We start from the raw sequence: 11,795 nt of genomic DNA, 5'->3' as shown, positions 1-11,795 counted from the left end.
GCACATTCTTTTTTTTTCAGGAACACTTGCACCTCTGGTAGGAAATTTTATTAACATTTATTCACTCTATTACATATTGTTAGGTTTCATTGCAATAGCTGGTCCTCCACTGTTGTATTAGTTGCAATATGTTTCACCCTGTTTGTTTCCAATATGTGGCTGCTTCGGGTTTGTCTTCGATCGTTTTGATCGAATATACTTCCGTTCTACGCATAGTTGTCCCATGTTCCTTTTTGACAATTTTCACTGTTCTTCATACAACGATGTTTTCAAGCCTAATCTTCCGGAAAAACACATAAAAAAAGTTATTGCAACAACATCAAACTCAATTGTCTCATGTTGATGTTCCAAGGATAACTGTACCACCATGTATTTTTTCTAGATCCATAATAAATGAATCGGTTCAAGTACAAGAACTTTATTTCACGCTTTCAGCAGGGCTAATACACTCATTTCTGGCTTTGAAGAACAAGTTAATTCTCAAATTAATAGAAGAATAGTTTAACAGAATAAGTGTAGGGGAACCGCGGGTAAGACGGACAGTGGCGGTATAATGGACAGGTGGTTGATTTGTATAGTTGGATTATGAATTCCAAATTTCTGTTGATGGGAACTCCTTCTACATGCTATTCTATAATATTTAAACCATCCTATGACAATGATTACTGATCAAGAGTGGAATGGGAAACAAAAACGGAAAATCAAACATGATTCTGCATGTGGATGTAATTTTAGCGGCTTCGATATTAAGCATTTTGAGTGGTTTAACTGCAAAATTGAATTCGCTGATGGTTAAATTTCGGTTTATGAGTTAATAGAGAAACGATACTTGGTATGTACGGAAAAGTAAATTAATTTGTGAATGGTAAATTTAAATTATTGAATTAATTGCACTGGTGGGTTTGGAATGGACAGTCACATCCATAATAACATCCAATGCAGGTTGGAAAGTAAAGGGAAGAATATTCATCTCTTTTTTTATATTGATTTCTCTTTATGTTCTATTTCAGTTACTGGACACACCAACACTGAGAGAGAGCGAAATTATTCCTCTCGCGCGCGATAAACTTCTACGCTTCGTATATAATTATTAACCTGTCCATATTTCCCCCACTACATGTCCATTACAAACGCATCGAAAATGTTCTTGTTTTAATTTCAGTAAAAAACATGGAAAACACATTTTTATAAACCATTTGGCCAATAATTTCGAAAACCAGTATATTGAACTGTAGAAAACTGCTTTTAAGTTTTGGAAAACATGAGTTTCCAAAGATACAATTTAAGTTCCCATTAACATGTCCGTCTTACTCCATTTAGCGAACGAGTAATAACAATATGAAATATATTCTGCAAAGGTGTTGCAGATCACTCTCTTCTTCATAAAACGGTGTTTTTATGCATAATCTTTCGGAAAAACGCAAAAACAAACTTATTGTTTGTACTGGCATATACAAGTAAATGTGGAGGCCATATACGTATATGTCATATTTGATAAGCATGTAAAGCCGTATATAATGATATACGATGCTTTGCACTCTGAGGAATAGAATGTGCATATATAATACTGCATATCGCAATACTAGGATGATTGTTTTACCGATATATGACTTTATCCATCAATGACATAGCAAATCGTGATTTCGGATACACATGATGCATCCTTCAATTGATATTTTATACGATTGTAATTCCATACGAATTTATATGTGACCTAGCATGTGTAAAAGTTATACCATTTAATGTTTGCTGGGGATATACATGCTTGCGAATTAGTTTGGTAGAATATACGACTCATATATGCACTGATTACGGTTATTATCATACGTATGTATGATTTATTATAGATATAGAAAAAAATGGCGGAAAAAATTACGTAAAACGATTGGGCTCAAAAATCGCCATTTGTATATAAGGAGCAATTCGACGACAAAAAACTTGGTACTTATAAAGAAAACCACCTTAAATTACAATTTTCATTATCATATGACCAATTGTAACTATGACTAACTTTTCATAGGGCGTATTCAAAATCATTGATCACTCTTTAAAAAAAACGTAACTGAAAATCCAGATGTCTGATTAAAATATGATGTTTGGCAAAGTTGTCAGAAAATTAATGAACAAGTTAGAAAAAAAAATTTCAGTGCACTGTTGAAAATTTAAAAGTCGTTGATTTTATTTAATTAAATTTAATATTGAAAACTTTCATGTCTAAAACAACCGCGATTTTCGCATTAAATACATATATACACGATGTACAATTTAATCAACAAATCAAATATTAAAAATAGGGTGACCAAAATTGTCGATGAAATAAAAAATATAACTTATCTTTATATCATAGTTCGACAATGTTGTAGCTCCAATTATTTGAGACATCTTTGTAGAAGAAAGTTCTTCTCTATCTTTGAAATAACCGATATAGCGTCTTTTTTCTAAGTTATGTTAGAGTCACCATGAAAAAAAACTGTTTTTTGCTCTAACTTTTATATTTCAAATTTTACATGCAAACTGTCTTTCAGCTCGATCGAACATTATTTAGGGGTGCCTCGAAGCGCTTAAATTTTGCAATGAGAGCTTATGGAAGGTTTGTAGTTTTTCCCATAAATTACAATAAAGTGACCCGATGGTCAGAGGTCTAACGCGGGACACAAAAAACAAAACGTTATGTATATACGTTTTGTGATCATAAACTATAGTTTAGCGAGTCTAAACTGATCAGTTTTGTTTCTTTCTGAGTATCAGCACTCAGTTGTGATTTTTCGGTGGTTTTGATTTTGTTTACGCCCAAAAATCACTCGCTCAATCAGAGCATTTAAGCCTGGCAAGCACGATTCAAATTCTACAATTTTATTCAAATTACCGAATGTAATGCTCGAAAATTCCATTTCATTTTTCATCGACTTTAGTGTTAACTAATGCAATCATAAAAATGGGCTAATTTCGGATGGCGATGGAATATAATTTATAGGAACAAATTTTCTTTAAATCTTACGTTTATTAAGTCTACAACAAAAATGATTCAAGGATGTTGATTCGCAGCAGCAGCACTGTTAAGCAACTTGAAATTTTTTCCATACTGCAAGCTCCACCCGACAGCGAAGGAGTTGGACATCCTGAGGCACTTTGTGTTCGCCAGATATAGCCGATCTGGTATTTACAATATCATCTCTTCGCCGCTCCTTGAGCCGGGAGATCGAAGCAACCAGCCAAACGGTGGAGAAGAATCTGGCCTAAATGGACATTTTTATGCGGAAGCGTCAGACGAGACCGGCCGTATCTGAGCAGCAGGCAATCACCCAGAAGGAGTAGCTTGAGGTGCTGGTGAAAAACTTCTTTCCGGCCAAGGAGGGAAAAACTTCTTTTCGTACTCATAATGAAAGACGAGACTAGAATTCAACGAATGGCAGGGGACCGGGTACTTAACGTTCACCAGGTAAGCGATGACGTCGACTATATCATTCACATCAAGTTCTCGAAGAAGGTCCTTCTTTGACAGACGTGAAGGGATTGTCCAAGTCGCTCTTCTTTCGAGTCATATGGTGAATGAGGAGATATATAATACGAAGTGCTTGCCGGAGTTGAGAAGGTGATGTGGTCTTTATGCCGAACCTGGGATCAGCCCATTATGCCAAAAGATCACTGGAGGATGGATCGGCTGGAGATAAACATTGTCGCGAAGACCATCAACCTTCCCAACGTTCCCCAGCTGCGCCCGATAGAAAACTTTTGGGTGAATGGCCAAAATAGAGAGACAGACGACCACCAAAGCCACGAAAAGGTAAAATAACACGCCTATATACATCTTTTCATCGGTTCCGGCCAATGGCACCATGGTTCAACTTCCGTAAGACCGCCCAGCGCTTCATTTACGTTACTTCATCAATCAACTCTGCCTCTTCCTGTCGAGTATACACTAGTTCTTCCGGCTTATTTAAAACGTTAAACCCTGACCGAGATAGGGGACCAAAGATGAACTTTTCGTCTGACTCACGTTAGTCCCTAGGGGACTTTCATAAAAATCATTTTCCAATTTGGTTGCTGTCGCTTCAAGTTGATACTGTCTAAACAAAAAGCCCAATGTCGGTGCGATGAAACTAGCTCAACATATCAATCTTTGGATGCATTAGAAGCGCTCTTGAACAGTCTGCCAAATAAAAGTTTTTTTTGAGGTTCATCCATTTAAGAAAATCAACATGATAAAATTTTGATATTGAAATATCACAGAAACGCGGGACATTTTCGTTTCTTTTGCCAAATGCGGGACGTTTCGCGGGACGAAATCTTACGCGGGACATTCTGTTAAAATGTGGGACTGTCCCGCGTAACGCGGGACGTCTGGTCAGTTTAAATTACAATGTTATAATGATAAAAGATATTTTATTGCGATGAGTTTGGAAGAAATTTAATTCTGCGCAATTTTATATATAACATGTCATTTTCTTACCTCTTTCAGTAGCGAAAACTGTATAAATGTTAACAATGGTTAAATCAAAAAAGGGAATTTGAGAGCAAAATTAAAAACAAGTTGAAAAATGCATGGATCCTGTATGTGAGAACTACCTTGGAAAGTCCAGAAGTAAAATATACGTGATTTGGTTTTGAGTTTTAAGTTACATTATCATCAATCTCTTTGTTCAAAACTAAATCCAGGGATGGCATTTCGCATTGCGAAACGAGTGATTTTCGTTCGTTTCGACCACTTCTGTCATTATGAATTTCGAAGCAAGCTCGAAACGAGCGAAATTAATAAGGCAGTAGTAGAGTTTCGAGCAAAGTTTGACATTATGTAACATTGTGTTCGAGAATTTTTTAGCTCGAAACGAGAACAAAAAATGGAACTAGAAATGGTTGATCGTCGTATGGAAAAATGTTAGTCAAACGTTGATTTTAATACTAAACCTTACAACAAAGAAAATTTCAATTGCATTTGTACAAGTATGTGAGTATAGATACAATACTTTTATTTCAGCACTATGGAATCAGAAAGAAATACAATAAGCGTCACATTTGCAGTGCATTTGTTCATTTTCCGTAAGCCTTAGACTGGGTATATGAGTACCATCAATACACCGAGCATCTTGAATTTGTCGAAGAAATATTGCATTGTTTCATTAAACGATGTTGTATCCAATTCGATCTATTTTTTGCATGAGGCCTCTGTCCAGTGATATCATTTCATTGAACACTGATGAAACTGTTGGTTGAGCCATACCAAGTAAAAAGTTATCTCCTTCGTTACATTAATTTGGCACGACCAGAAGCCAGAAGATTCAAAACGGCCGCTAATTTCAAAGCTGCAGGAGTAGCAGTACTTGTAAAAGTTGTTTGGAACACGGTTGTATCCGAAATATTTTTGAATGCTTCTCACCTAAGTCTGATATACTGCCGAATCCTTGAAGCAAAAGAATAATAATTATCACTTATATCGGAAACGTATATAAGACAAACTCACTCATTTTCACTTAGCGAAAGACAGTCACTTTTATCGCCCTAACTTCCGCCTCTGTGGAATAAGCGTAACATTTCGCGATCTTTTCTTTTTAATCACAATTCTAATATAATATTAATTAAATTTGTTTTTCGGCATTGATATTTGCAATAACCGTGAAATTTGCTTTGTTTTGCTCGAAATCTAGTACATTGAAAATATCAACTCGAAAAATATACATAATACTAAAATCAATTCGATTTGAGTTTGAATTATCTCGAAACGAGTTACGCTTTTCGATATGCGCAATGTCACCCCTGATGTCTCACCGATCGTTTACGTTTTGCGTTAGATCGCCAATATGTTGACCTATGGAGGTACCAACAGAGATACACGAAACACTGGGAAACGAAAAAAGGAAAACACCAGAGAGCAAACTGAAGAACCACGGATAGTTTCGGAGAGTAAAATAAGAACGCGTCTTTACTGAATGATGTACATTGTGGAATGAACAGAAGTAATTACAGTGTAACCAGTTTACAAAATATTTCTTCTATTTTCGGCCAAGGTGGCATCATTAGGATGCTCATCGATTCCGGGCATAATAATCAATGGAGATTTTGTCTCGGTGTCATTCACTCGCTTTTTTCCACTATCACTTCATAAATCGGAGTTTTCTGGTTACATACCATCTCAATAATAATTATTATAGATATGGTTTGAGTTTCAACCAAAACTTTGAGGCTGGTATGTAACACAAATTGAGTAATTTATTAAAATTGTTTGACAAATGAGGGTCATCCATTCTATTTTTTTTAAATTTGAATCTTCGTACAATCCACCTGAACGGGTCACTTATCATTGTTCCGTTTATGTGGAAGAATTGGGGCGATATTCATTCAATCAACGGTTTAGCGAGTCAATAATTATTTCCGAAGGCATAATAGGTCGTATGAATAAAAAAAGTATTTACTTATTCTGCCCGTTTCCAAGTAAAGTAAACTTTCCTAGTATTTACTTGAATCCGTATGAATAAAAGTTTACTTTACTAATTTGATTTTCGAATTCGAACATAGTTTTTACTTTGTCAAACATCTATCAACTGATTGTTTAGGTTTCGTTTCAAAACGTTTTTTTTGGACAAAGCATGAATTCGCGATGAAAAAGGAATAGTGTCGACTTTCAATTAGGGACCATAGTTTGGGTTCCTATCTCGTTAGTGTGATACCTATCATATTAGAAGACACGAAGCCAGTTTTCAAATTTGAATGAAAATGTTCAAATCATGTTATTTAATCACTTAAAACACTTTTTTCCGACTTTTATTTAACCCTTTGTCTATACATTTCTAACATCATTACTGAAACTTTTCACTATAATATAAAGTTGTCTTCAAAAACAATATTCGTACAAGATTTTTTCACCACCTGCAAACAAAAGTGTTTTTCATTTAAACAGAATGCTAAATTGGTACGGAAAGGTTATTTTTCATTCATAATTTAAATTTTAAAAACGTGTTCATTTCGCCTGAAAATCAATCAATTTTTTTACGCTCCCCTAAACTAGTAAACGAAGCTCAATACCATCAATGCGGATCGTTAACTTGTTTAGCTACAAGCGCAAGATAGCAGCATTAAACATAAATCGGATGACATCAAAACATATGATAGTGTCTTCAGATCCAAAGTATGCTCATGAGCATACTTGATAATAACGAAGTAAATACTTGGTGAATGCTGTTTCAGCTAAACATCCATTTTCGAAAAGTAAATACTTTGTTGTTTCTTTTATTCATACCAAACGTAGTAAAAACTTAATCTCACTGCTCGACTGCTCGAATGAAGTAAAGTAAAGGTGAATTTTGTTTTTATTCATACGGCCTAATATTTAGTTCGCTGTTGCGCAATATATTCTTTGTTCAAAATTTCAAAACTTACCTCAATGTAAGTTCAACAAAACGCGCTTTACATCAATATCAATAAGAATAAACATTCAATAATCTATCAAACATTGCTTAAAATTAAGTTATGAATTTAAGTTTCCTTCAGTATGATTGTGAAGACATTTCAAGACATCCTTTCGCACCATTGAAGACATCCGAAAAAACACCTGGCATCCATGGTTGTAACTACACTGGAGAAAAACATTAGTAAACCCAGTTACCAAATCTTTAGTAGTCGAATTATTGGTAAAATGTACACATTTTTAGTAAATATTACCAAAATTATGTAAAAACTATGTCAGATGCAATATACATCTCTACCAACGATTCGTACATTTTACTTCAGAAGGTAAGTAACCTTGTTGTCATATTTGGGAAGTTGCGAAATGTGCACATCGTGATTGTGATTTCTCCGGTGGAAAAGAAGCCGGGGATGCAGTACGGAGGTGAACATTTGTTTTTTTTTTCGGATACTAATCAAACCAGAGCCGTCCGATATAGTAAAGTATGGACATATTTCTCGAACCGTACCTAGTACGCACCTAGTGAGATCGTATCGCTAAAACAACGTCGATGTACTTGATTCAGAAGAGGAAGAGGAATTAACTCATTAAGTATTAACTCATAAAATCTCTATCATATGATTGCACATCCGACGGAGCATGTTTTTATACGATTTGTGAGGACACATCATGGAGGAAATTGAGGTAATGTAATTTTTTTTTGCCTGATTGGAAACAAACAGATATGAAACTGTATATTTCAGACACACATCCGTAAGGACATGTGCACACAATGTTTCATGGGATGGATTCTTCGTTTTCCTGGGATGATTGGCACAAAATTCACTACGAAAATCCACCTCGAGAACTATGGTTCTTCACGATAAGGATTCGCCCAGATACACTTTTCTTCAGGAACAAGTTTGTAATATACATATTTTACGACATCAAGTCCAATGATATGGTCAGTAGTATATGATTTTCTGTCTTTATAGCACATGTTGTTCTGGGAGCGTTGTAATGAATAGTTTGATTCGAATGGTACTTTCAACGGACAACTCGAAAACAAAGATACAAGTGATTGAGTTTCGTCATTGCACATTGCAAGACACTTCTCGGTCACACAATAGGCTTTTGCTAATTTCAGATGATTCCTCTCCCTGGATGACGAAAGAAACAGGATCATGATCGAGTACAGATGGTAATGGAAGAATCGTATGGGATCGACTTAGTTGACGCTGCGATTAGACCTGTTCCCTAGTACTCTGCTCGTAGAATTATTGTAATGACAATTATTGTTTTTTTGTTATTTACTTATTATTAAAGAATTATCCCAACTGTATATAGAATAAGATACTATTGATGTATTTAAAGTATGTAGAATAAAATGTAATAAAACATAGCATTTTGAACATAAATTATTTATTTACAAAAAAAAATCCCTACCGAGAATACCTTAAAAATGAGAAACAAAACTAGACCAACAAATCCTATATAATTGAATCGACGTTGTGTCGATATTGATCCAACTTTGTATCAACAAATCGTGCTCTTGTTTGACATGCTGCCTACCAATTTTTTTTCGTAGGATGTACCAATGATTAGTACGGTAGAAAATGACTAGCGAATTGGTAACATGTACTAAAAAAATTGTCATATTTACTAATGTTTCCTCTCAGTGTACAATATATTTTAAACACTCTACATTTTTTGCCCCGGTATAGTTTCGGAGATGAGATCCAAAAAAAATCTGACATCGCTGCCGTATCGTAACTGTCATCTGCATAGCAAAACAAATCATAACACAAACAATTCATTACATCTCGTTTTGCGAATTCCTCTCGATGTTTCTTCGATTTTGTGAAAAGTGTTGATTGCGTCAACAACAAAAATGAACGAAATCAATCACAAAACCGTGTTTGTGCTGGACCACACGCCCTACTTTGGGATATCGTGTGAAGTTCCGATTGAAGTTGATTTTATGAAAAGTCGAATACCGATCCCTCCCATTACCAAATCCCTGTGGACCTGTGCTGTTGAAGCATCGATCGAGTACTGTCGAATTGCATGGGACCTGTTTCCGACTGGGAAACTGATTCGATTCGTAGTAAGCGACACGGCGGCCCACATTGTGAACACCTGGAATATGAGCACCCAGAGTTCGCTGCACGTTATGAATGCTATGGCGATGGTTGGCGTTCCTCCCCGGCAGGCACAAGCGAATGATCACTCAGTAATCCACGGGCTGAGGGCCGCGATTGAGGCTCTCGCCGAGCCGACCGACTTCCAGAAGGAACGACTGGCGGCAAACGAGCAGGCGGTCTTCAATTCGGGCCGTGTCATTTGTATCACTTCAGCGCGGGATAATGCCAGCATGAAGAGCCTGGAGGATATCTTCCGGACGGTGCTCGTACAGCAGAACACAATATCAGCTAACAGCAAAGAATTCATCAATATTGACAAGTGTCACTTGGTCATTATAAATTTATATCCCGCTAACATGGAGTCGATGGTAAACAATCGAGCGCTGATGGAGATTTCGCCCATTCTCAAATCGGAAATTCATTCTAACAAAGCGAATAAAATATCCAACAAACTGACGCACTTGATATTGCCTCACTATGACCTAGCCAGTACAACGGTCACTGGAATTCCGATGAAAGAGGAACAGAATGCCAGTTCAAGTGCAAATTACGATGTGGAAATATTTCACTCTAGCAAAACCCACTCTACCTTCCTGGGGACAGAGCTGGTCCTGCCGCACAGTGTGCGTGAAGGGTCGGACTATGAAACGGTCACGCTGAAGTGGTGCACACCGAGAAGCTGTGGATCCTCGGAAATGCAACCTTGTTTGGCGCAAAGCAGAGTGACACCGGTGAGCGCACTACTTGGTGTAACTTTGCCATTTTTTCTCATATGCAAATCATTTTAGGTCGATGTCACCTCACGTCCAAGTTCATGCCTGATCAACTTCCTCCTGAATGGACGGTCGGTTCTGCTGGAGATGCCGAAAAAATCCGGTGGGAAAATTACCAGCCATTTGCTGTCTGCTCATGGGGGCGAAATATTTATCCACTCGCTGAATACGGCCCGAAGTTGTTTGGAGGATCCACCATCGATTTCGGAAGGTGGTGGCGGACGAGTAACCGACTACCGCATCAATGATTTCGGTCAGCTTATGCAACTGCACCGAGTTCTTCCGATGAAACCGATCCCAGAGCGAGCGATGGACGAGAATCTCGGGAAAATGAGAGCGAAATTGACGAAAAACAGTCGTTATTGGCCGTTAACGCTAGGGACCACTATTTTATACAATGTACGCCAGTTTGTGGAGCCGATTATGGTGCTAACCCAAAAGCCGGAACTGACGGACGAGGAAATTCTGCAGTGTCAGAAGACAATTTTTCAGTTAGCAACATTGGATGGGCGCCAAGAGGCGTTGGCACTTCCCAACATGGGACACAGAATGAAGGGAAGCAAGCGAGAGGAACAGTATCGGCTGCTTTGGGCCGAACTGGAGATGATTGTTAGTTTCAGCGGGGCCACCGCGGGTCACAAAGCGGTACTCAAGTGCATCCGAGAGTGTCGCAGTCGGATGCCGGTCGATGTTCAGGAGAAGGATGAGGCGGATGCATTGCGCGCATCGGTTATCCGAGCGACAACTGATTCACCCATGTCACCGCCGCACTCGATGTCTTCGGTGGAGAATCCGGTTTCGGCACTTCTTGCGAACGTTGCCCGAGGGACGAAGAAACCTCCCACCGGGGGAACCAGATCGTTGTTTGACATTCTGGCAACGACGGAACGAACACAGAGTCAAAAGCGGATAGATTTTAGCGGCCGATTGTGTACTCCAGCTGGACAGGTGGCGAAACTGTATCCCAATTTGGGTACGAAGGATGACTCCTCGGCGCAGGCCAGGCAACCGGATGCTAAGTGATGGTTCAAGGAAAGACATGTAGTATTCTTTATCTGAAGTGTTGTGTTCCAAAATAAATCGGGAACAGTTATTATGATGGCGGTTGAATAATTTCCCGGAGTGACAGAAATGAAATATTGGGATCCTGTTTTATTTTATTTATTTAATAACTGACCCGGCGAACCCCGATTCGTCCAAAGCTATTTTTTATATGAATACTTTCGAACATTTACGTTTTCTTTTTAAGCGAACGTTCGTGGGTCCAATCCCAAAACTTTTAATTGTAGTACCCTTTGACCCTTTACACGATACATTTCCTAGTAGTTGTACTAAAACTTGTCATTATGGCTGAACATTATTTTCAGACACAATTCTCGTTCAAGATTCTTCAATCACTCGCAAATAACATGTTTCTCAGTTACATGGAATACATGTTTGATACTGAAAATATAATGAAATAAAGACAGCTCAAATCGGACAATCCCTTTCTCGAATTTT

General features: G+C 37.7%; 1 protein-coding gene across 1 annotated transcript; it reads left to right on the top strand.

The window, feature by feature from the left end:
- Positions 1–9,166: 9,166 nt before the first annotated feature.
- LOC129771306 (protein asunder) lies at positions 9,167–11,391 on the top strand. The gene is made up of 2 exons (XM_055774830.1): positions 9,167–10,253; positions 10,311–11,391. Exons 1-2 carry the CDS (start codon positions 9,270–9,272, stop codon positions 11,316–11,318), a joined length of 1,992 nt encoding a protein of 663 aa, XP_055630805.1. The 5' UTR covers positions 9,167–9,269; the 3' UTR covers positions 11,319–11,391.
- The last annotated feature ends 404 nt before the right edge of the window (positions 11,392–11,795 follow it).

The sequence above is a fragment of the Toxorhynchites rutilus genome, chromosome 1 (assembly GCF_029784135.1).
Source record: "Toxorhynchites rutilus septentrionalis strain SRP chromosome 1, ASM2978413v1, whole genome shotgun sequence".
NCBI classification, from domain to species: domain Eukaryota; kingdom Metazoa; phylum Arthropoda; class Insecta; order Diptera; family Culicidae; genus Toxorhynchites; species Toxorhynchites rutilus.
Note: the sequence above shows the minus strand (reverse complement) of the source record. Positions and strands in the feature narration are given on the sequence as shown.

Coding starts and splice junctions, on each gene's coding strand:
- LOC129771306 (XM_055774830.1), top strand. CDS start 9,270: ATGAACGAAATCAATCACAAAACCGTGTTTGTGCTGGACCACACGCCC. Junction 10,254..10,310: donor CGCAAAGCAGAGTGACACCG/GTGAGCGCACTA, acceptor AAATCATTTTAG/GTCGATGTCACCTCACGTCC.